This window comes from Cupressus sempervirens, chromosome 8 (assembly GCF_028749045.1).
Source record: "Cupressus sempervirens isolate cs-2001-9-10 chromosome 8, ASM2874904v1, whole genome shotgun sequence".
Classification (NCBI taxonomy): domain Eukaryota; kingdom Viridiplantae; phylum Streptophyta; class Pinopsida; order Cupressales; family Cupressaceae; genus Cupressus; species Cupressus sempervirens.
The window spans coordinates 812,815,257-812,843,051 of NC_143125.1; the positions used below are offsets into that span (position 1 = coordinate 812,815,257).

The window sequence follows — 27,795 nt, forward strand, 5'->3', positions numbered from 1 at the left end:
AATATCATTGATATTCTGGGAGACCAATACTCTTGATATCAAATGTGATATCAAACCTTGTTTTTGAGTACTTGATGAATATCGGATGTCGATATTCTAGGAGATCAAGACTCTTGATATCAAATGTGATATCATACCCTAGTTTGAGAAATTGATGAATATCATATGTTGATATTCTGAAGATCAATGCTCTTGATATCGTATGCTATATTAAATGGTGGAAAAATTGAGAGATATCCTTAATATTACCAATGGTGTAATATTTGTCTTGTGTTTTTCCTCCCTTGCTAAGAGGGACTGTAAATGTTTGGTAGCTTATGTCGGATAACTCTTTGGATATACATGTAATTATATATAAGATATAATTCTATGTGAGATATAAACTTATTATATGCGAGAAATATATTTATATATATACATATATATTTATATATATATATAGATAACAATAATTAAGTTTATATAAATTAATTATTTGATCATTGAATAGACATGTCTATTCCATAACCTATGTTCAATATAAATGAGAGGATGTTGCATATGGAAAACATATACCTCAACAGGCAATGCAAGTACATTTGCAACGATCTAAGAAACGTCAACAAGTATATTAAATATATTTATGATTTCTCAATCTTTCATCCAGTGAACGCCTGATCTAATTTATAATCTAATTGTATCATCCTTCCTTTTTTCCCCACTGAGAGTGAAAACCATTTATATAGTGTGCAATCTAGTATAAGTATCTTTCAGTTGAAGAGATGCGGCTCCTATTAATTCTCTCTATAATTCGGTTGTCAGCATGCATAAGAGACTCCCCCAATGTTTACAGCAAGCACTTCAAGCAATACTAATCTGAACTTTATTATTATTATCTCAATATTAAATCTATATTTTCAATGAACAGCGATAGCAATAATATTGCCTCTTAACTTAGAGGATAATTACCATGAAGTCACATAGTGATGTTGAATAGCTAAGATCCTAGTGCTGGTAAATACAGACCAAAGTATCTTCTTATTCCTCAAGCAATACTTTCATAGATGGAAAAATAAATTTGAATTTGCTTTAATATAATTTATGATCGATATCCCACTTTTATTCACTGCTTGGCTTATTAATTCCTATACTTAGGAATATATCTTAATCCTGATGGATAGTTGATATCTCTCTTCTATTCAAATTGAAAGTCATGTTTGGAATTGCTATTAACATCTATCACTTGATTAATTGTTATTCACTAACAAATATGCAGCAATATTGTTTGGTCAATAATGATTGTCTTCAAGCCATGTTCTCTCCTTGATAAAGGATGTATTCCCATATACTTTCTTACTATTTATCATGGTTGATTATCTTTAAGATAAAATAGATTGTAATTCATTTATTTATTTATTTTAAATTTTTATTTATTAAATTGTATCTCACAGAAGGGTCATCACAAGCCACTAGAAGACCTTACTAAACCATTATCGGAGACTGTTCCAAATCTGCTCTCAAAATCAGATGAGAAAACTGACCTTACTTTCCTTCATGAGGTATTTATTCATTGGAAATTCGTAATGACTGAAACTATTACATAATGAAAAATAGTATTGCTGTTTTCAGTATTGGAAGTCTGAAAATGATGTTCGGCAAGATATGCCCTAAGTTTTGTGTTTTGAGATTATGTAAATCAGGTCAGATAATTGATAGGATCATTCTTGTATTTGGCAAGGGTTGTTTATCAAAATCTTCAACACAAAAAAAAAACACACAGGTAAACATTTGAAAATGTCATCATATCATTCCCTTATTACATTCCTTTTTTGAGTTTCAATTAAAATTTGAAGCTGAGACCCTTTTCAATGTAACTTTTTTCTAGAATCGGCATATACTAGTATACTAGTACAAGTATGTAACTGAAAAATTTGTCAGTGCAATACTTTCAAAAACAAAAACAATCTTTGCATTATTTACGTTGAAGTATAGCATCAGTCGAAGTGATATACTCATTACGTTGCATATTTGTATTCATGATTTATATGAACATTGTTTTATGTCTTATATTATTGATAAGAATTTTATATATATATATGACTTGACGTAACTAATCGGACTCTTATAATCAGAAGAGACTAATATGTTATCAAGTTCTTGAAAGTAATTGTTATACCACCGCATGATTGACGATTGAGAAGCAAACTAAATGTATTTGCTTATACAACGTATGATCAGTTATGTCCACGTAGGGACATGACCCTACATGGCCAGAGTCATGTCTCTACGGGGACATGACTTTGCACATATTTAACCTAGAGCGATCGGAGGAGTTTGATATCAATCACAACGGCATATTCAGACTTAGCCATTGGTCTCTTAAAAACAAGTATATTTATCTAACAATACTCATTCATTCTCCATCGCTATTCAAGATCAACAAATCTGCACCGTGCATTACTGTTCAAGTTTGAAAGATCGACATCAGAACTGCAGATTATCTGAACCTGTTCAATCAGTAATAGTAGTTTGTGTCTCTATCCGAGATCCTGCTTTTACATGGTATCTAGGCCATCCTGATAGAGAAATCTGGTATCAATATTATTAAATCTCAGAAATCAAATTTTTAAATAATCTCCAATTCAAAATGGTCAATCATGCAAGGTTAGAGGATAGACTTGAAGGGGCTTCAAACTTTTCATCATGAAAAATTCGAGTTATGATCATACTACAAGAGATGGAATTAGAAGAATACATAGAATCAAATAAACCAATACCAAAAAATGATCCAAATAAAACATGGAAGAGGCACAACAACAAAGCCATGAAAATTATTATAGACTCTGTGAAGGATCATATTCTTCCATCCATATCCAATCTTAAAACTGTTTTTGAAATGTTTTCCAAAATGTTTCGGGACTCTACGAGTCCAAGCAGGACTCTGCGAGTCCGAGGTAGAGGCAGCCTTTCCGAGACAAATGGCCTCTGGACTCTGACTCGACTGAGTCCTGGCAAAGTCCACGTGGACTCACCGAATACTGAGCCCAGGACTCTCCGAAAAAAAAGAAATTAAATTTTTTTAAATTTTTTTTTTTTAAATTTAAAAAGATAGAGATTTTTGGAAGGTGTTTTTTTTCAATGTATATGAATTCTGAAAATGATGTTGTGGTATGTCAGGAATTTATTAAGGATTGAATCTTAAATCTTAAATCTTCAACTTCATATTATGTTACTGATTTTTTCCCCTTCAAAAATTCGTTGTTATACTTATGTGATCTATGCAAAATTGTGTATGAGTGTTCAGTAGCTTCTATTTATCTCAATTATTGCGTATTTGATGTTAATTGACTAAATGATGCATAAAAAAATCATTAAATCCTTAAAAATCTTTCAATTTCATGGGTTTTTCGATTTGCCGAGTCCGATCGCCCAGTCCGAGTCCGAGTCGGATTTTGACTTTCCAAGTCAAAAGCGAGTCCGAGTCCCATAAATATGCTTTTCCACTATATAGAATACTTTCAAAATTAATAATGCAAGCAGATTGCTAACATTGAAACAAGATCTACTATATGTCAAGATAAATAATGGAGAAATTATTACGTCCTATTTCCTAAGAATCTCAGAATTGAAAGATCAACTTGCAACCATTGGAAATGAAGTAGATGACAAAGAACTTTGCGTCATAGCCCTAAAAGGACTACCTCTATCTTGGGAGACATTTATTCATGGACTAAGTTCTCAACCAAAACTTCCAAAGTTTGAACTACTCAAAAATGAATGCACTCAAGAAGAGTCAAGATTAATTACGAGAGGAATCATTTCAAATCCAGAGGGAGAATTTCAAGCTCTTCAAATAAGTACCAATAATAAGGGAAAAAGAAAGGAAATTCATCAAAACAACAAGGAATTCAACAAATCATACAAGAAAAGCGATTGGTCCGAAGTACAATGCTTCAAATGTGAGAAATTCAGTCACACTCGTAACATCTATCCAAAATAGGAGAAAATTCAAGCAGCCCTAACAGGAGTTAAGTATGTTAAGGATGAAAATCTTGCATTTTATGTTGTTGAACAAAGAGATAAAGTGAATAGATTTAAAAGAGAATCCCAAAGTGAGGAATCAGAGGGAGAGTGATACATTTCCAAAGTTTGAATACATAAATGACACATGCAATGTTGTACTCAGATCTAAAGATAAATCAGTTATCTGTAAATTCAATTTTTCTCATCAATATAAGCATATTGAATCAAAGATATGGTACATCGAGATGTTCTCAAGTTGGTTTACATAATTACAAATGAGCAAACAGCGGATATTCTTACCAAACCTCTTGCCAATATTATATTGGAATGTTTTAGAGGTAAACTTGGTCTGATCAAATTGTAAATTTGAATATTGAATTTGAGCTTTTCAATTTAATATGTGTGTTTATGCTTCTAATTGAATAGTTGCATCAGATATGTAATGAAAGATGACAATCTTTCAGAGACATATATATTGAGAAGGTAATCATTGTAAGGTGACAATCTTACAAATGATAGACCTATTATCATGATAAATTATGGTTTCGTTCCAGATATGCTAGAAGTCATTGATAACGAAAGCATTATGATTACTCTAGATATTGTTTTGGACAATTAGAGATCATAATATATGTTATGATAGTGTTCATAACATTGTGATTGTAGTTATTTGACAATTCACTATTTCAGAGTGAAAGTCAGATAATATGTTGTGTATAGATATCCTTGATACAGATATCTCATTTAAAAAATTGTCACTTCTCCCTTGCTAAGAGGGAGTATTGAAGTATAGCATCACTTGAAGTGATATACTCATTACATTGAGTATTTGTATTCATGATTTATATGAAGTTTGAACATTGTTTTATGTCTTATATTATTGATAAGAATTATATATATATATATGTATGTATGTATGTATGTATGTATGTATGTATGTATGACTTAACTAATTGGACTCTTATAATCAGAAGAGACTATTATGTTATCGAGTTCCTGAATTTAATTGTTATACCACTGCATGATTGTAAATTGAGAAGCAAACTAAATGTATTTGCTTATACAACGTATGATCAGTTGTCCATGGAGGGGCATGACCCTACATGGCCTTTGGCCACGTAGAGTCATGTCTCTATGGGGACATGACTTTGCACATATTTAACCTAGAGCGATCAGAGGAGTTTGATATCAATCACAACGGCATATTCAGACTCAGCCATTTGTCTCTTACAAACAAGTATATTTATCTAACAGTACTCATTCATTCTCCATCGCTATTCAAGATCAAGGAATCTGCACCGTGCATTACTGTTCAAGTTTGAAAGATCGACATCAGAACTGCAGATTATATATACTGTCAGATTGTAAGTAAATCTGAACCCCTTCAATTAGTAATGGTAGTTTGTGTCTCTATCAGAGATCCTGCTTTTACAATTTAACTCCTATGAATGATCAAAACTGGCTTCATTAAAACTGTTCTTTTTTGAGACAGAAGGTGGAACATGTCTAGAATTTATTGAAGTGTAGAGAAAAGTAAAATAAACTCAAACCCATTTGACTGATAAGCACTATGCATATGTTCAGAGAGAAAGAAAATTATAAAGCAAAGAGGTAATAAAGAAACCTAAATTTGCATGCACATTGCTATGAGGAGAAAATCTTAAAAGTGTACATCAAATACCTGGCATCTTCGTTTCATTGGTTCCAGCACCTTTTTGACGACGCTTTCTACTGACACTCTAGGCACATATCGTTTAAGCCGGTCTAAATCTGATGGCTCTGCACGGTATCCATAGATTAATCGTGTTCCATCATCACCTACAAGACCCTTTGCATTCCACCGTTCCATATCAGTTTCATTGACTGGCAAGCCCCGTGGTCTTACAGCACACCAGTCCTCTCTTCCTCTAGCAGCCCTCTGCAGACATTGACTGAGATTGTCTGCATTCATGAATCCTGTTTCATTTGCATCAAAAATGACCACAGCACTACCGCGATGACCATCTCTGTGGTTGTAGATAGCCATCACTTTCTTGTATTCAAGATCCTTTATGCTTTTCAAACAACTCTTAATCTCATTATTCTTAAGACCATCCCATTGTTTTGTAGTTTGGTTAAACCCAGTTATTATATTTTCAATTATTACAACTGGAGGCCATATAATAGAATGGTCTTCTGCCTTTGAATCAATCCAGTCTCTAATGGTTCTTCTCATATCTCTAAACTCAACCCCAGCTTTGATAGGTTCATCTGCTTCCTTTTCCTTACGCTTTGAATCTTGAAAACTCTGATTTTCACTAGTGCTCTCAGATGACTTCTTCTCTGGACGAAAGATACCTCCAACGGATTCTCCAATTTTCCTGGCATGAAATCCATCAGTTTGTAAATGATCAACATCAGCACGACTTCTATCTTTCCAATTTTTTTGGTCTGACATTGGCTCTCTAATAATCATATCTCTCATCTCTTTTCTATCTGTATTTTTATATGTGCCTCGTGTAAATCTGCTTGTATCTCTAGCGTTAACTCCAACTTCAATGGGTTCAGGCATATCTACTACCATATGATTTGAGTCAAGGATTTTTTTCTTTTTTGTACTCTGCTCGTTAGAATCTCTCTTTGGAGCAGTGACATTTGTAATGGTGCTTCCATCTTTTCTGTCATTGAAACCATCTCTTTGTATATGATTAAGATCTGTGTATCTTCTTTTCCGTCTTTGTTGGTGTATTGGCTGGCTGATCATCATATCTCCTGTCTCCTTTCTATCATTTCTGTGCAGTTTCTTATGTATGTCTCTTTGTATATGATTTTGATAATCATATGGCCTTTCAGTGTTTTGTAGGGATGGCACACTGCTCTCTTGAAAACTGATATCAACATATTCTTTTCCATCTTCCCTGATGGTAGATGCATCTCTCTGCATATAGTTTTGATTGTCAGACAACTTTTCTAAAGCTTGCTGGTGTCCATCCATTCGTAATGCAAGATCAGCAATTTTATTTCCACTTTTCCCAAGACTAGCAGCACCTTCTTTGACATTATTTGGATGATCTGAGCAGTCTTCTTGATGTAATTCACCATCTTCTAACTCATATGGAGCATTTAATCCAACCTCCATTAGTCAAACCAAATGAAATATATGTCATCCAGCTCTACTGGCACAAACACGTGAACTGCAAGAATGATATTTTAAGAGTTAGAAAATCAATATGATGGGCACATGTGCTACTCTCGATAGCATCATAGTATAATACAGAAAATAGCCTAGTTGAGCAAAAATATATCTAAAACAGAGAAATATTAGACCTCAAATGAAACATGTTTCAAATAGATGAGGTTTATACAGAGGCATATGAGGGCATATAAGAAAATATTATGACTTTCTTTTGTGATAAGATCACTTCAGTGACTTAATTTAGACTAGTTTTTTAATTTAAGATTAATAATGATGCATCAAATCTAATAGAATGTTAGTGTGTTCTACTCCGTTTTGTAACAGGTTCTTCCTCCAAGAATTTGTTTAATCGATCCTGTAAGAGATTTAGGTTTTGTGACTACTGGCAGTTGCATGAGACCTAAGAAAATTTTATATCATTCCTATGAAGTCTGACTTATCCAGGTCACCAAAAGCACAAAATATTTAAGAAAATATTTTGTGATTTAAATATGGTATACTGACACCATGGCCAACATTTATTTGCAATTATCGTCTAAACTGTTGCTGTGACAAATACAATTGTTTATCTATATTTATACATCATTGTATGTATACCCAGTCTCTTCGGAGATATCTGATAACATTCCCAATATGTCTGTAATATGTATACCCATTTTTCTATTATCATCATTATACTGGGGAAAGTGCTAAGGAATCATTGCCCTGGCAGTAATATTCTGCACCTAAATAGACATCATCAATAACCTTTAAGAACTTATTACCTTATTTTTAAACAGACATATTATTTCTGACTGTTAATTTTTTATTTTCTAGAAAACAATTGGTAGTCTTTGTTTCATTATTCATAGTTTTATCTCCTGTGCTTTTTAAGTTTTCAAAGTTTGTCTCCTATGCTTTTTATAATTTTGAAGCTGTGAAGCAAACAATTTGAAAGCATGGAAATTATATGCAACAGCACTGCAAGACATTATACAAAATCTCAATGAGACCCAAAAAATGTGCTCAAGCCTATGAATTAGGTCGTAATTCCCACAGGTAAACATAAAATGTTATGCCTTTGTGCTTTGCGAAAGGTTTTCCTAATACTTTGTTGATGAAAAAAGATGATTTACATTTGGAAACTTCTACAATTCGTAAAGATCCCTCATAAATAATTTGAAGTACCATCATTAGAATTAAATAATCCAAAGTTAAATGAGTATTTTTGTGAAACTCTGACAAAGAAACCTGAAGGCAAAAAGGAGAAGAAAACTTATAAGGTCTCTAGTGGAAGCTACTCTGATGGCTTTGTTAAGATCAAGTCCAACGGGGTGTGAAATGGCAATCCAGAGAAGAAAATGAAGACTTGAAGTTATCTCTAGAACTTCACCATTACACAAATAACATAACAGATGTTAAGGTTCTTATGAAAGGCCTTATATTATACTTTGTTATCATTTACGGGGTATGGCAATTGACTATTAAAGGAAACTGATTACAAATAAATTCAAATTTTGCTTGTCAATAGATGCACCACTTTTTGTGTTATTGTTGACATCAAATATTTGGGCCAACAATGCAAAGTACACCTTGACATTGCCAAAAATTACATCTTAATGCATGGTAAAAAATTACACGTAATTACCTGCCCAAATATTCACTTGATCCACCTTTTTGTCAAAGTTCATTCACTTCATCACTTCTTGTTTTAATTCCATGCCAAACAAAGGCAAAACTGTTTCTTTTGTTGGCAATATGCATATGTTGTATTGTGTTGTCATTAATGTCAAACTTGATTGGGCATATAGTATCTAGATATTTATAGTATATACCGGAATGTTGAAATGATGTCCAAGTGCTTGTATGAGTTTTTGGCTGTGTGATTGTTCCAATGACAGTGACAGATAGTATAATACTAATTTGGTTTGCATTGTTAAGCATACATATGGTCTTGCAGTTACTATATCTGGTTTATGGATATAGGGGGAAGCTATATTTTAGGTTTCAAGTACTAATACATTCCACAATTGAAATGGTGCAGTTCTAAGTATCAGCCTGTATAGAATCTAGAGACAGAATGAGAATATCCATCTATGGAATATTTTGCATTCCTCCACCTTTGATGGTTTCATGATGTGGCATTCAGACATGTTTTCTTGATGTTAGGAGATGATATGTTGAGCATCGCAGGTGTTTTGGTGTCCCGCATGATGATTTGAGCTTATTCAGTTGGCTTACTAGTGCTATTTTCTGTAGCTGACCTATGTATTTTGGGATCGTGCAAATGTATGCGATGATAAAGGCGAAGTTTTGGGAGTGCTCAGTTGCTCCGCTAACATGGTCTGATGCTTGACACTCTTTTATTTCCTTCTTCAAAGAGTTAAGAGATAGAGTTCTTGGCTGACAGATTGTGCACTGCACATTTCATCCTTTTGTTGCAGAGGAGATATGCAGAATCAAGTCCTTTTGTATGGATATGATATCCTACTCGAATACTCTTTTCAATTTTTTGTGCCTCGCATTTAGAGCCTGCAAATTCAGAATCCGACATCAAATTCCTTGTGGTTTTTTCGAGCTCTCTTTCGGGTGTCTTCATTTTTTTGGGTCTTCTGTCAATATGCCTCGAAGTTTGTGCATTTTCAAATATTCACATTTTTTGCATCAAAAGACATTTCATGGTATCTCTCACCAATCTTGTCTTAGAAGGCAGTCGGTGATTCAACGGAAAGAACTACAACACCTTGAAGAAGAAAATGATGATGATCTTCGAGTATCGTCGCCTTGAGGCAATTGTCCTGGGAACCGACTCTTGTCCTACCACAGTCAATGCTACTCAAAAAAAGTTTGATGAGCATAACCGTGAAGCTGTTATACTCACCAAACATTCAAATTACTCATGATTATTCGTTCGGCAAGACAACTTCAAAGATCTAGACTACGCCAAAGGCTCTCCACGAGACATCAAACAAAAGCAGAGCTTTCTTTCTCAAGAATCAGCTAATCTCTATTATTATGGATGAGCACATGTTCTTACAGGAAAATCTTTTGATGATTAAGGATATCAAAGATCAGCTTGAGGCCATGGGTCGTACAATGGAGGAAGTGGATATGGTAGTCATTAATTTGAAAAGTCTACCAAAATACTATGAGCATTGACCTCAAATTTTCAGATTTGCGCACCAAACTTCAGCAGCAGGGCCGCTGGAAACAATAGTTTGGTACCATTGCTCCTTCATCCTCCTTTGAACAAGCATTTAAAACTTAGTCCTTTGACAAAGATAAATGCCCATCCCAATCACATCTTAGTCTTAAGATAGCTCAAAGAAGAAGCAAAGTTGGTGCAACTATTGCCGTAGATTTGGTCATGTGATCTGAGATTGCAGGACCTACATTGCTTCTAAACAACGTAAGTAGGGAGGGTCTCAGCCACAAGCCAACATTGCAGTACATGTAGAGCTCATTGATCAATCTGAGTATGTCTTTTACGTGTTCTAAGGGTTCACTTGCAAACTTTTGTTTTGAATTTAGATTGACCATTAACATAGGGTATTAGAGTTAATCTCTCTATTTTTGTTTCTCTTTCTTCCGTAGATTTATTTCTATCCCTAATGGTCACTCCTCTTCTATGTTTCCACATTCTCTCTCTGTTCAATATGGAAACTTTGTCCTTTTGTTTCTCTCTTCAAGATGTTTCTACATCTCTCTCTTTGTTTGTTATGGAAACATTCTTGTGTATACTTGTATATATAGATAATCAACGATCTCCATTTAATAACACACATTCAATATTTTTACCATAAAATGTTCTTCCTCCTTAATGAAGTTATATGTCACCAATTTAGTGTTGGACTAACCGCCAATGTTCCCCTTTGAGATTCGTGACATGGCTTAACCGCCTCCTATGTTCTATAAGTCTAGTAGTTGTATCGGGCATTAATAGGTCAATCTTTTGGTGCAACAGCAACCCTAGCTTGTAACAAGTGGTATCAGAGCTTCGTCACAAATTTGAATCTCCTCGGGTAATGATGGGGGGATTGTTGGACTAACCACCAACATTCCCCTTTGAGATTTGTGACATGGCTTAACCGCCTCATATGTTCTATGTCTATTAGTTGTATCGGGCATTACTAAGTCGATCTTTTGGTGCAACGGAAACCCTAGCTTGTAACATTTAGTCCTATGGATGTAAGTAGCATCCCCATGTTTATTTCTACAGCTTACATGACTTTGCACGAAATCACTCATCATCTTGTTGCTTCTCAATACGTCTTGCAACCAAGAAACGTTAATAATAATTCATAAAATCAACCTATCATGAAGGGAAATATCCAGATCAATGCTAACAGTACACACTGTTCCTAGCGTAATAACATCAATTAATATTAAGTAATAAAATTCATGATTCATATTCAAAGATTTAAACATGATATAAACATAATATGCTTATCTCTTTATTGTCTAAATTTTCTCACAATTGAGCAAAGATCTTTTGCCATCACAAATTATAGTGCAAGAAAAGAGTGAAAATTAAACACCAACACATCTACCTCCAAGGCTTCTTCACCTACAGGATCTCAACCCTCAATTCTTGAATTTTTGAAATTCCCAATTTTTTAATTCTAATTCAAGATCTTCACAAGACCCACTCTATTACCATGTTAATGTATAGAATCAGAATAGAATAGATGCAATAATCAGAAACTTTTAAAAACACAAGAATGCAATAACATCAAAGATACCCTGGGAAAACCCTCCTACTCGAGGGAAAAACCCAACCACAATCAATATATATCCTTTTCTGAATAATCATAAAAATTGAATACAAAGTTCACTAGCTTTGAGTGGAGGATGAATTCTACTCTCAGATTGTTAACACTTACAATCGCACATAGAAATGGCTTATTACAATCTCTAATACAAAACTCATCAATCTCTACACACATATGATGATAACATAGAAAATAATCTCAATAGAGATGTACAGCAAAACAATATAAACACAATCATTTTTCCAATTCGAATCACATTGACTTTTAAATATCTCACCTTTTGAATCACAAAACATATAACACTAATCACACAATGATAATACTTCCAAACATTATATGGCTGAGTAATGCTAAATAATTGTCTTAGATCCAAATATGTTGATCAAAAGCTGATTTTTTTATCTTTGGTTACCAAAACCACAAATTGGAAATCCAAAAGCTTGCCAATTCTCCAATAGGATTCCAAATCAATTCTGGCCAACGAACGGGAATAATTCAAATTCCCCTGCACTTCAGGCTTTGCTACACCTAGGTGGGTGAACCTTTACTTCAAACCTGATCACCTGGTTCAAAGCTCTTCTATAAAGAATTTTCCTTAGTGAGTTCTCTGGTTGGCTAAATCCTTGAACTCAATCAAAATAAAATTGAATGATGAATGCTTGAGCTAATTGAATGTTTTGTATAATATTTGTCAATAATTAATTTAGTGTTTGCAAGAAGGAAGTATATAGATTTATGACTTCAACTATAAATCCAATAACTATATTTCAATGATTTTTAAAAGACCAATGCCTCTACTTATCTGGGCCTACAACAAGAATTGTTACGTACAACTGTATGAGACGATATTTATTTAAATATCACCAATTACCCCTATGCTCTACAAAAGACAAATTTTATATGCAATTCTTTGCTAGTCCAAAAGGAATTTAACTTCTCTGACTGGAAGTCTGATTAGACAGAGAAAAGGAAACATATATATCGGTCACCCTATCCTGATTGTCAAACAAAGAATGCAAGAAAAATCCAATGCATAAGCTTTATCGGAATAACTCAACAATCATCTTATTAATCATAAAGGACAAATCCAACTCATAATTTCAATCTCTTTGCAAAATATAAACAAAAGGCTTTTTATTTATTATTAAAATATAATGTTTGAATTTATATTACGAAGCCATGCCTTATAATTCATTTTCCTCCTTACGAACTTTGAATATCTCCTATAATGCTTCCGAATATGAATGTTTGAATTTATATTACGAAGCCATGCCTTATAATTCATTTTCCTCCTTACGAACTTTGAATATCTCCTATAATGCTTCCGAATATGAATGTGTCTTGTTGTTGAATAGGTCTTCTTTTCAAATCAACATATCTCCATTTATATTACATCTAATGGATGGCGTGACTTTTCAAAATAAAAAGTCATCTCTTTTAAAATAATTAACACCTTTCCATTTGTATTTTCTTATCACCATAATCACAACCTTTTAATAAAATCATCGGGCCTTTGATTATTAATGGTTCTTATAATTCCATCGTGGTATTATCACCATGTCTTTGCTTGAAATTAAGAATTCACCACTGGCTGTTTATGAGTTTATCGTTATTATAATGACATGAATTTTATTTGTTCATCTTTCACGACCAAGCTGGAGTTGAAGATTTTTTGTGCTGAAGATGTTGTATATGAAGCGTAGTCTGAAAAACAATTATCTTTGTCTCGTGTGATGTCAACAACCTCCCCATGTTTCCACAGGCGTTCCCTATTTCAACACTCCTGACAGTATATGGTACCACAGATTATATGCAAATAAACAATGTAGCCCTTGCTTCCATTCACGCCATTAACATATCGCTTTGATGTGGGCTTTGTAATATTGTCTGGCCCTCCGTCTGGGTCATGTCCGGTATCAGATCTTTAATACAACCTTCATTACTATATTTCCCCATTTCAATCTATCTGGTGGTAAATGACCATTCCAAAAACAATGCTCAGTGGACTCGTGTCTCATCATTCGTAAATAATATTGTTGTAATTTTGTTCATTGGTATTGAATATTTGTATATTGCCTCTTCATCATCTGTATAAGCATTGTTCTGATCTGGACTGGCATACTATAGGCCTTTGTTGGATGCAGATATCTCAATGATTTTATACTGCTCAATGGGTGATAATAAGTCACTGATTGACTATCGCTTCAGTTCACTGATCAGTTCTTCATAACCATAGAGTTTTGATAGATCAATCTCTCTTCCTACAGCAATCCCCTTCTGGGCTTTCATTCTCATCCCACTAAACCTGAATGTATCTCCATTCTGAGCCATGCCATCTGATGTGATCAATGACCCCTATTCCAGTGATTGTCTACCTTCTTTCAGCTGTATATTCAAAATCTGAACATGAACCTCATTCCAGCAGACAGTAGTTGACTAATATGAAATATGCTATTTGTGGCAACTGTACTAGAAGAAACAGCTTCTCCTTCATTTGGTTTAGGTTACTATGGAAATTCTAGCACAATCCATGCTTCCAAGCATCAGTCTGTGAGCATTATTGATTCAGCAGCAGAACTGAAAATTACTGCAATGTCTACATCATGTAACTCAATTTGTCCAGTAACTGTTCTTCCTTCTGAAATTTATGTTTGGAATTTTTCTTGACAAAAATCCTGGTAAGGGACTCACATCTGAATCTGTTATATATCATAGAAGCACGGATATTGTATTAAATGAAGAAGCTAGGCCAGGGCTAGGCTATCAGTTAGAGAAGGCAATATCATCTCCAGCTGAAGAATATCTGGAATTGCCTCAAGAAAAATGCAAAGGTGGGCAAACTAATGAAGCATAGCAAACATCTAAGCGTGAAAACAAGAAAAGGGTATAAATTGGAAGTAAGGGAAATGGATTAATAATTTGAAAGACGAGATCAATAGTAGAGAAAGGTGCGTAGATTGGTATTTAAATGGAGGCCCCAATTTATAAAATCAGGGCTCCATCATCTTCCATGGGGCACTTATTCTGAAGTCTTCCTTAAAGACAAAAAGTGTCCATGGTGGAATACAAGGAGACAGTCGTCACCAATCATAACCAATACCAATGAATGCAGGAACTGCCAGCAGACAGATGTATACACGTCAGATATAATTATGAGCTACCTCACAAAGCCAAGACATTACATACATGGTAATATGAAGTTCGAACCTAGAGGTGAAGGAGACATTCAAAAAAGGAATAATATAAGAAAGAAAACTAATCATAATAGACCAGCTCAACCAAGGGAAGTAACATGACATCTCAGTTGGGTGATAACAATAAAAGACGTAACTGGAACACCATCGAAATATGACATAGACTATATTGTTGTGAAAACAAGAATAGGAACATATACAAGATAGCATATCTGAACTGAGAAAACATTCACCAGAACCAATCTAATAGAGATAAAGAACACAAAACGACCAAACACACATATGAATGAGCTCTCTCACAGCTACCATAAGCATTAACAGCTTGGCTAACAGCAAGGCTAGTTGTCAATATGGTCTACACAGGCTTAAAGAATGGTTTGTATTGCTCTAGAATGGGATTCCAAGGTTTGTGATTTGGTGGACTTGGTCAAATGGTTTGTGCAGTGTTTTAGTTCAGATACCTTTTGATGGTTTGCTTCGCAAGTGAAAATTTGTTGTCCCATACACTATTTTGTTTACTCTGTTGCCTTTTGGCACACTCAACTATTTTGGGTGACTTGATTTGAATATTATGGGTCTGAATTTAAATTAAGGGAAGTGCTAAAAAAACTTAAGATGATTTATCATTTTACCATGTCCTGTAGTGCTATAGATCACGGTATTGTAATGCATTTTTATACATTACTATTGGGACCCGATTTGGAGGTAATGGCAGTGCATATGGATGGAATATATTATTTGAAGAATTTTTAAAAAAGGTTTGGGTACCCTTTATCTCCTAGGGTGGACCACATTCAGCATTTTTGTTCAAAGTAAACAACTTTGTATTTATAATGCTTATATTATTCTGGCCGACCTTCTTGATGTTTTCAATGGAAAATCTAGATATATTTTGGCAGAAAAGGATGAGATTAGTCTGACTGTATGTGAGGTAATTACAAAGATTGGAGGATTCAAGTGTGGAGCCAATATTGTGCAAACAAGGTGGAACTAAGGTGAGTATTACTGAATCAGATAGGACGGTTACAACAATAAATCAAAAGATTCAATTTTTTCATGCATTATCAGAAAAATGAGTTTCTTTTGGTAATTTGTGTTTATTGCTTTATTCAGGATTATTTAAATCCTTGGTAGTGTGCCTAAACTAGTGAGGACAATGATTATAATCAGATATTTGCATTTGGTGGTACATATTTGCATGTGGATAGCAGGGACTAGTATTGAGAATTGCCACGCAATGGGGTCACTTGGTCAGCAATAGTCATTGTTATTCTATTTTCATATGTCAATTTGGGAAGAATATCATCGGAGCTCTATTGTAATATTCGCTATGAAAGACTTTAATATCTATCAGGAAGAATCGACACGCACATTGAACATTCAAAAGGTGCATAATCATCTTACAATATTTCTAAACCAATGCGTGGGAATGTGATGTCCCCTTACTCATAGGTATATGAAATAGGCCCAAAATTAGTTTTTAGTCATAAGGAATGTATTAAAAGATAATTCTCATTAGTAATACTGAGCAACGTCATTTCCCTAGTGTGTCTAATTATCAAATGGATGGTAGAGCTATTACTGCTCAAAGGAAGAAACAATCTACCCAAGGCTCCCTCAAAGTTCTTACCCTTATTGGGACTCAAATGCCTTACTGTGATCAAATTACTCTTCCCCCCAGTGCAAACTCCCTACCCATAATGAAATTAGACATAAGGAGTTCCTATCTTGTTTACTAATAGCATTATCTTAAGTTTCCACATAACATTAATTTTGATATGTTGTACAAAATCTTATTACTATATATATATCATGTAGATATTAATATATCTTAGAATCATATAAGATTATTTGTTTCCTCCTCCTTTTCAACAAATCTCATTTTATTTATATTCTACTTTATAATCATAATCCATTCAAAAAGTCACACCCCTTCATAATTACAATCCACATGAAAGTCACAACCCTTCACAATAATAATCCTTTCAAAAAGTCACAATGCTTTATAAGTACAATACTTTTGAAGAGTCACAACCATTCATAATTATGATCATTTCAAAGAGTCACATTTTTCAATATCATTAATAGCTTTTGAAAGTCACTTCCTTATTTTCTTCACACTACTGTCCTCTTCCATTATTCCTTCTTTTACTCCCATCTTTTTCTCCTCCTCTTTCTTCCTTTTTGAAATAAATTCTCCTCCTTTTTATATCTTACTTTGAACAAGTCACATCTATTTATTACATATCTCTTGACTTTTCATTAGATTTAGTTAGCTTATATTTATTTTATATTATATCATTTATTTATTTATTTTCTACAATGTTATCTATTGAAGTCAATTTTATTTATTTATTCATCCATTGTAAATTTATTATTATTCAATTTTATTTATCTTAAGATCTTATTTTATTTATAATAAATTATATTATTATTTATTCTTATATATTATAATAATAATACTTTATTATTACTTCTTACTTTTTATATATTATACTAATTGTAATATATGATAAAATCATCATTATTCATTTAATAATATTATCTTATTTAATTATTATTAAAATTCTATCTTAAAATAGAGACGTGATAAGGCAACAATCATCGATCTTTACCATGCCTCCAAAGTCATACAACAAACCCATTCTTATGTCAATCAACATGATTACCATTGCGAAGGATGTGATTATAATGAAAGAACAATAAGGATGATCAAGACTAGTGAATCACAATTAGTCAAGACTTAACTATAGACAATTGAGCATGGTGCAATATAGACAAACTAATAATTACAAACAGAAATTTAAGTGACAATAATTAAGATATATCATTAGTGTGGAATGAATAAACCCATAAACTCCATCGATCTAATAAGACATTAATTAGTGAGGAACTGTGGGTAGCTTAAGTTACAAACAAGATAATAAGGCAACAAAAAAGATATTATGTGAGGACCGACCAGCACTTTATTTCTTAGATATGTGATTAGTTTTGGGTGATTAATCTTAAAGGAGACATTATGGTAGTACATGGTCATCTATTGGAGACTACCAATAGTAAACAAGTAGCACTAATACAAGTTATATAATAAAATAATCATTTTGTCATTATTATGATGTGGGTCTCCTCACGAAGACATAACTATTGGGAGATAAGATTAACTTATTAATGTCCAATGAAAGCCCAACAAGCGAGTTCAAGGGACTACAACAGCCTGGCCAAGGAAAAGCCAATAGCGGGACCACCAAACAATATATAGAGGAACGAACAAAAACAACAACAAAGAGAACCAAAAAGAGGAATGGAGAAGTGAAGCCAAAATGCCCCACTAGCTGCTCTGAATAGCTGGGGAAAAGTCCAGAATCAAAGGATATGCCTTAGGGCAGGAAGAGACACCAAGTTGTTGCTGAGAACCTCTAGGGGAGAGTGGAGAGGAGGGTGTGTAGAGGTCATGACAGGAAACAGAACTCGGAGGGTCCCAAAAGGAGGATCAAGAGGCCACTTGGTTCCATACACCGGGAAAACTGTTGTCAAGAATGATATGATGAGTTGATCATGATATGGAGCCCATACCGAACACTACTGAAAAGAGTGGTCCTGGAGTCACAAAGCCTCTTGAAGATATAGGAAAAGGCACCTCTGATCAAGAGAGAGTCTCTTTGAACAAACACTAGAACCTTCCTCTGGTCTCAATGTATATGGGGCAGCAAAAATTGAAATGAGTCTTTGTCTCTAGCACACCCATATCACACAGATGGTAGATCCTATCCTCCCTCAATAGAGGATGGAGAGAATGAATACGAAATCTGTAGGAACCAACCTTAAAGGACCTAAGAGCAATCCATTTGCAGGCATCTATCTGCCAAGATAAGGGCGGGTGAAAGAACACATTTGCAAGCATCCATCTGCCAAGCAAGGAAATGATCATCTACATATACATATACATTTATATACATCTACACATATATGTATGTGTGTGTGTATGGATAGGCTACACATTATTAAATATATAGTGTATAAATTACTGCATTCAATTTAATAAATATGGATAAAATATGTATGTATTTAATATGTGTTTGCACACTAATCAAATAGAACAAATGTATATATTTGGAAGATATATAGACATACATAAATGAGGGACTTTCTATTATATATGGGTATTCAGGATTACAATAAGACCATATAATTCATATACTGTAATCAAACCCATATTAATTAGAGAATATATCTGTAACCTGTACTTGTATGATGAAAAGTATACATATCAAACAAACATAATCCAATGACAAGAATTGACCATATGGCATGGAAGGAAAGGGCAATATGGGAGAACAGTGATGCCTCACTAGGTCACCACCTCATAAAGTATGAGCCAAAAGGGACAAGACATACTTCTCTCAAGCCTAAGGTTGAGTTAGAACATCTTATTGTAGTCTTTTCCCCAACCCATATGGTTGAGTTATATGATAGTGAAAAGATCTTAGCCATGTGAAGGGAACAAGATAGAATGATGAAGGAGAAAGGCATAATGATTATGCTAGGTACACTAACCCAATAAGGTATAGAGCCAAGGGGGGCAGTAACCTCCCTTGGGCCTAGCGTTGTGATAAAAAGGGCACCTCATCATATCTTCTTATTCACTTCTCACTATGGTTGTGGCTCATGAAAGTTGAAATGCTACAAATGTTTTCTTGCCATATTCCTTAGCTATAGATCTGTATATCTTTTATTTACTCACAAACTACTAAAAATTTAATTCAGTCTTGTATACATATATAGATATACTTATTTCATGGTTGCAAGATTTATATTCAAGCATAATTAAAGGCATTTCCTACTTGGTAAGACAATGTAGAATCTCACTAGGGCACGTTTTAGAAGGGACATAACATCATTCATTAGAGGATGAGAAGGTAATGATTCAAATGATGTGTTAATGTTTTCCATCAAGGATGAAAGCAATGATAGATCGTAAGGACGGAATACTACTCTACATGTGATAGAGGAATCCAAATTTTGGATCCTTGATTTTGGTGACTCAAATCACAAGACCAGAGATAGAAAGGTATTTGTACATCTAGTGAAATGTGATGGAGGATCAATCTCATTTGCTAACAAAGGTTGAAGACTTATATGTGGTAGGAGAACTATTTCTCTTGATGATACACATTAAGTTGCTTATGTTTTACTATGTGAAAAAAAATCAAGAATGGGTCTAGAAGGCTTGTTGCAAAAGGAATAAGCAATGGCAATGTTTACTATCTCAAGACAAACAATGTTAATAGTTTCTCTTGGAACTGAAGAATGAATGATATCTTTCACACAAAAGAATGGGACACTTGACGATCTGATTAAGATCAATTCTTCTAACATTGTGAGACGTGCCAAAAGTTACCAGACCTAGTAATACAATGTATAGAGTATGTCAAATTGGAAAGCAAACAAAGAACAAATTCAAAAACAAAGAGTATTCAACCACAAGGCCTTTGGAGCTGATACATAATAATCTACATGGACCTAAAAGAACAAGAGCACTGAATGCTAAGAGGTACTTCATGTTGCTTTTTGATGATTACACTAGAATGAAATGTACAACAATTTTGAGAGAAAAATTTGTAGTTGTAGATGGATTAAAAAAATTCAAAAGCTTATTTGAAAACCAAATGGATATTAGGATTAAGTGTTTGAGGTCTGATAAAAGAGGAGAATTCACATCTCATGAATCTAATAGCTTCTAAGAGAGATGAATTAGAAGGAAACTATCAACACCAAGGACTCACAGCAAGATGGAGTAGTTGAGAGGAAAAATAGGACTATTGTTGAGAAGACCGTGCCAATATTAAAAGGTGCTAATATGTCAAATGTTTACTAAAGAGATACAGTACACTTAACAGAGTACTAATTGGAGTAAATCAAACAAAGACTCCCTATGAATTGTGGTTTGAAAAGGCCCCTGTTGTCGAATATTTGGAAGCAAATGTTACATTAGGAGAAATTAAGGTAATCTTGGAAAATTTGATGCAAGATCAAATGAAGGCATTTTCTTGGGATGTTCTACTACAAGGTGTATTGGTGGTAAAATTTAAGGCTGAAGAAAGTGGTAGAAAGTGCAAATGTCAAGGTCAATAAACTATGGGATCAAAGTACTTTTGAACCAAAGATTGAATTAGAAAGATCCTATTGCCACCACCAAAAGAAAGGAATGTATAAAGAGAAAGAATCATAACAAACACTAAGCACACCTACCAGGTATGTTCAAAGAGATCATTCAGAAGAACAAATCATTGGAGACACAGATAAAGGTGCTTAGACAAGAAGAAGACTAGCTAAATACGTGTGCAATCAAACTGTTTTCTTTCAGAAATAGAACTGAAAATTATGCAAAAGTTGTTAGAGTAAAAGGTTAATTTTATTTCATTTATTAAATTACCTTTACTCCCTTCTTAAGATTTCCCTTTATGCACTTGTATTTCCATTTAATAATTATTTAGTAATTGTTAAATGCTATTTACCTCTTAGGGTTTCCCTTTTAGGTTTCCAATCTCCTTCATACGGATTGGTTGGTTGTAAATTTATTCATTCTATTTTTTCACAAGTAAATACAATCTTCTTGTTGAGCAAACCCTTCTCACTCTCTACCTTTCTTACTTCCTTGTAATAGGTCACTTGCATGCAGGATATCCAGGGATATGTGGATTTTTTCATTATCAAATCCTACAAAAGCTAGCAAAGATGAATGTTTGATAAAAGCTATGGAAGAAGAGCTAGATTAGATACAAAAAAAATCAAACATGGGAATAGGTACAAACCTGTTGACAAATATGTAATTGGAACAAAGTGGATATTCAAGAACAAGCGGAATAAATATGGACACAATATTAAAAATAACTTAATAAGGCAGTCAAGGTTATACTCAAGTTGAGAGAACAGGTTTTAATTAAACTTTTCATTTGGTAGCTAGAATGGACGCTATTTTTGGCTTTTGTTGTACTAAGAATTTCAAGGTTTATTAGATAGATGTTAAGTTTGCTTTTGTTTAAGGAGTACTTGAGGAAGAAATTTACATTACACAACAGGATGGTTTTGAGCTCTTTGAACACCCAAACATTGTTTGCAAACTCAAGAAAGCATTGTACAATATCAAACAAGCATTGTATGGAGTTAAACAAGCCCTAGGCTTGGTATTATTGACTAGACAAATATTTGTTGCCACAATAGTTCGACAAAGGGACCACAAATGTTACATCCCTAATTTTTGCTTAATTTAAAACTGCTCTTATAGCCATTGAGATTTCATGTGAAGTCGGTTAATTGGCAAATTAGTTAAACATTATGGTTTCATGTAAAATGGAAAAGTCGGTTATTTATTATAATTTCTTGGAAAGTGAAATGGAGGTTAATCGTTATGATGTCTTATGAAAATGATTACTTGTTATAGTAACTTAATTTATAATGAGGAATATGTGGTGATCTTGATAATTCTCTTGTTGCAAGAGCCAGATGAGTGGAGGGGAAAGCATTGCCAGAGAGAAAATTGTGTAAGGGGCACCAATCCACCAATGAGGCAACAGGGATGAGATCTAATCACCTTAACTAAGGGTAATTGGCTAGGCAAGCAAGAGTATACTATGGAAAACCATGATCTAACCAGGTCAATATGTGTATATCATTAAATAATAAAAGAAAAATACTAAGCATTAATTTAACTAAGAACAAAGTTGTTACCTTCATAATTTGGGATATCTCAAGAGCCTCCTACTATGTCAAGCATGTTTTAATACGACACCATGATACCTATATACATATACATATACATATACATATACATATACATATACATATATATATATATATATATATATCTGTGTGTTAGCGTAAATCAGTTAAGATGTACAAGAACTTATACGCCTACTTCAAATTTGGTGTATACATAAGATATATATGTTTAGGATTTACACATGTTTGTGTGTACGCACATATATAGGTATAGATACGTACAATGATGTCCTTGTATGAATACACTAGGAGGATGAAGTAATTATTACCATCATTCTTATTGTCAATGATGGTAGATTCCCTAACAATTTCCAGGCGTTTATAGCTCTGCAATTACAATCCATCTCTCAGTTGCATATTGCTTTCACAATCGCCACATATTATAGTCACAGTAGCATATGGAATGCACAGTCACTCATTGAAATCATGATCGCATTATTGAATGCATAGTCGCAGGTTGATCTGAAGATCATTCAATTTTGTACCTCAATTGCATTTTGTCTACAATTTGGTGCAGCAGCACATCTGCGACAGGAAATCTGATGGCAACAGGAAGGCAATCTGGAATATCAATAAAATGCAGAATTTGCGACAGGAAGTTGTAGAAAATATTAAAATTCAGAAGTTGTATAATGTTGAAAATATTTATTTATTAGAGAAATATGCACAATGGATGTGCCAAATGTAATGAGAAATCTTTTGTAACTAAAAAGGAATCCAAAGAATCATGCAACTGATAGGAATATGAAGAGTCATTTGTAACTACCCAAAATAATTATAAAAAAAACATGATCGATAGAGAGAAATCAGTTAATTTAGAGGGAAGGACAAAAATGTAAAATCTATCTCCACCCTCTGGATGTCGACAGTCATGGTGACAGTTTTGTTATATTTTTCATCTGCAATAGATTTTAGAGTTTTGTGTTATTTCATTCTTAGCAGATTTCAACATGCATTTCAGTCTTTCTTTCATTTAGAATTTGGTATCATTGGTGTCGGATTTCTCAAATTTATAATGGTTTTGCAGCAAATCGATTTCATACTGTTGATTTAATTTCGATGGGATAGTTTGATCAATTCTATGAATCGATATTAAGGAAAGATTTGTTTCAAAATATGAATCGGTTATTGGTTCTACAAATGAAAGATTATTTTGTCCAAACGTCAATGTGATTTAAAAAGATGATGAATCGGGTATCAATGTAAATCAATTTACAGTTGGAAAATACATTTCCATTACATGCAGCAATAAAGAGACTTGGGCTGAAAGGAAACCCGTTTGAAATTAGAAATTTAGGGAGCTCTTTGTTATTAATTTCTGATTTTTAGATATATATGATCAGCTGGTCAATTCCCTAAATGCAGATTTTTGAAAGGACTTTAATTTTCTCAATGGAATCATTTCTTTATTCCAATATTCACACTAGTGCAGATTTCAGAATTTACAACACATTTATGTATTTTGGAGTTTTTTTGGAATTGGATATTTGAAGGGGAGAAATCTGATTTTTCTCTTCTATGAGCAGATTTTCCATACTTTTAATATTTTTGGGATTCCATTTGGGGAAACATGGAAATAAGATATAAGGTTTGGTGTGAAGAGATTAGAAATTAAAATGTTTAAATGAGAAGCCTTGGAACACTTTAATCAGAGGAACAATATAGAGTTGCCTCTTTCTATCTACATTTTGACAGTAAATTAATTGGAGTTTGCAGATTTGGTCAAAGAGCTCATTATAAATTTTATTATGATGTAGAATAGATCCACTGTTGAGTCCCTTGAGTGTTTAATTCCTTAAGGAGAGTTCCAGTGTTGATCCCTTTGCATCACAATTCATCCCATATTGTTTCTTAGTTTGGTACCATTGCAAATATATACTTATACATGTACATATATGTGTGTGTGTGTGTGCATAAATCAATTAAGATGTACAAGAACATATACGCCTACTTCAGATTTGGCATATACATGAGATACATATGTTTAGAATTTACGCATGTTTGTGTGTACGTACATATATAGGTATAGATACATACAATGATGTCCTTGTATTACAACACTAGGAGGATGAAGTTATTATTATTATTCTTATTGCCAATGATAGCAAATTCCTTAACAATTTCTAGTCATTTATAGCTTTGTAATTACAATCCATCTCTCAGTTGCATATTGCTTTAACAATCGCCTAGTACATCATAGCCGTATATTATAGTCACAGTAGTATATGGAATGCACAGTCGCTCATTGAAATCATGATCGTATTATTGAATGCATAGTCACAAGTTGATCTGAAGTTCATTCAATTTTGTACCTCAATTGCATTTTGTCTGCAACTCATCCCATATAGTTTCTTAGTTTTGTACCACTGCAAAGATCCATTTATTTTAGCCACTTATTATAGCAATTTGCATCATTGTTGGTGTGAACCTTTCATACAGTGTTGTGAGCTGATTCAGGGGCTGCACTTCATAAGATCTCTACTACACAATTGCAACCCTTGCTTCACACTTCCAGCAAGTGCTAAGGAAATCGTCCATATATTACAGAATCTTACTAGGTCATGCACTTTTTCTGAGATTCAATTCCTTGCAAATTGATATAAGAGGTTCTAAATTCATAGCTTGGAAAGGAAAGAAAAATATTGCTAAACATAGATAGAATCTAGCTCAAAAAGGAGTGTCTTTTATTTACTCAAGTTTTGGATGTGTATACAAGCTTAAGAGTTGAAGAACTTGTTATATTCCGAATTAGATTTCTTATCAAAACTTTGTTTATTTCAAAAAGAGATCCAATCAGTGCAAGCTTATAAAGGAGCATCTTCCATATGCCCCTAAGATAGGAGACAACACTCTCGTGCAGAGTTAGGAAATAAATTACAAAGCACCATGAATCTTTTGTTAAGCCTTAGGCCCAAATCAGGCATAATGTAATTGGCCATGATTATAACAAGGCTTAGATAGTCGTCCCAGGAATTCATCAAGGAAGACCGGCAAGGTCAAGATGAAGGGTGTGTTCTAATAATTACTGAACCATAGGTTATCCTTATGTGATAAGAGAAATAAAATTAGTAACTAACAAGCAAGTAACGAAAATGTTTATAAACTGAGTCTGTTCATGGTAGTCCAATGTATAGGTCTTGTTTCTCAAGTTGAGTGGTGGGTGATCGGGTACATAGTGCCCACACAAATCCTTGGCCAAGGTAGGTTAGTGGCACGCTTGCTACTGTGATCACTTGACGTCAAAGTTGCTAGCTATTGGCAGATAGGTTGATGAGAGGTATCCATAGCCTAGTTGGTTGCCTAGCCGACACTCTAACAACAGGATGCTCAATGGTAGGACAATGGTGTCCCGAGCCTAACCCCAAAGTAGCGAAGGCCTTTCTCAGTAGAGATTGTGTGGGGATACTTAAGGGTCCCTAGTTGGGAGGTTAAACCCTTGGCAATTCTTCTCCTCTCTTTTGGATGCCAAGGCTTGCACAACACAAGAATATGATTTGCATGCATGGTAACTACTCTTTGGGTATTGTACTTCTATTGTTACCGCATTTCTAATTGATGTATGTTTAGATGGTTCTTATAGTTAAATTAGTTATTCTTTCAATGGATTACTAATCTGTCAATATGTTGTTCTTTTCATTTGAATATATAATTTGAGGTTGTAACTGTATTTCATGTGAATATGATATGATGGTCATAATAACTGTCCTTCATGTGATTCTGAAAGTAAATAATATTTTGTTAATTAAATCAATTAAATAAGAGTGGAAATTTTAGTATGTTACATATGGTATCAAAGCTCTGGGTTCAACAGTAAACCTTGGGCTCATCACTGTCTTGACTAGTATAGATATCTTATATATCTCCATCTAAAGAAATGTCAATAGATATCCACTTAAAAATGATTAAAATTCAATTTACTACACCCAACACTATTTATATTTATTTTTCTTTTTTGCACTAACCTATACTTTTTATTTTAATTTCTAAAAAAAATTAATGATTTATATCTCCAAAGTTTGAAACATTATAATTTTAACAAATATTTTATGTGGTGTTTATTAAAATTATTTTTAAAAGTATATTTTGTTTATAATTAAATTGAAATTTTTGACGTGTAGATGGTTGTCAAATTTAACTTAGAAAGATAAAAGTTAACATTAACAAACTCACACCATCCTACTCCACCCTTTCTATCATTGTAAAATGCCTATCGGCATTAAAAATTGAAAATGTAGTGTCAAAAGAAATACAAGATGCACACCCGAATTACTCCTTGAAAGAAACCCTGTCATCCTACATTCTTCTATCTAATTAAGAACATGCCGAAGTATGACTACTCTCATTGTTTCATAACCAAGGACGATGAAACTTTAGCCTATCCTTAGCTCCGGATTAAGGAGAGAGTCAGATGGACTCCTGCCAAGATGGCGATTTTGAGAAACAAACTTATTGAGGCATGGAATGTCAAACAAACAAATTCACTTATTATCTATCATAAACCTTGTAAAGGGCAAGATAAGCCCAAGGAAGAAAAGGGACAGAATACCCAAGAATAGGGTGTCTATTCTCCTTAAATATTTATGTTAAGCTATTTTGTTATATCCTCAGAAGAGGAAATTTTGTAAACAAGTATGGGTGTTGCAACTCCAACAAGCAAAATATTTCTATTTTCGAATGATAATGACAACAAATGGCATTTTGTACTTAATTCTTTTAAGCAATCCATTGTATTTCCATTCTTCAAAGTAATAAGCACATGAATAAAAACATGATATTGATTAAGGAATCAACTGAATGTTTCAGGGAACAAAACTTTAACTATGGCAAGCAACAAAAACACTGTAGAAAATAAGGTGACTAGTGGAACCAATCCTCAAAACTTCATGGATCTGTT

The 27,795-nt window shown here is 33.6% G+C and overlaps 1 protein-coding gene across 2 annotated transcripts in view; it reads right to left on the bottom strand.

Annotated features, from left to right (window-relative positions):
- LOC149544895 (uncharacterized) overlaps positions 1-27,795 on the bottom strand; it is a 94,455-nt gene that overhangs the window by 55,090 nt on the left and 11,570 nt on the right. For both annotated transcript variants that reach the window (XM_089795448.1, XM_089795447.1), the window contains exon 2: positions 5,684-7,175. In XM_089795448.1, the coding sequence (XP_089651574.1) occupies positions 5,684-7,120 (1,437 nt within the window). In that variant the 5' untranslated portion in view covers positions 7,121-7,175. The remainder of the gene's footprint in view (positions 1-5,683; positions 7,176-27,795) is intronic.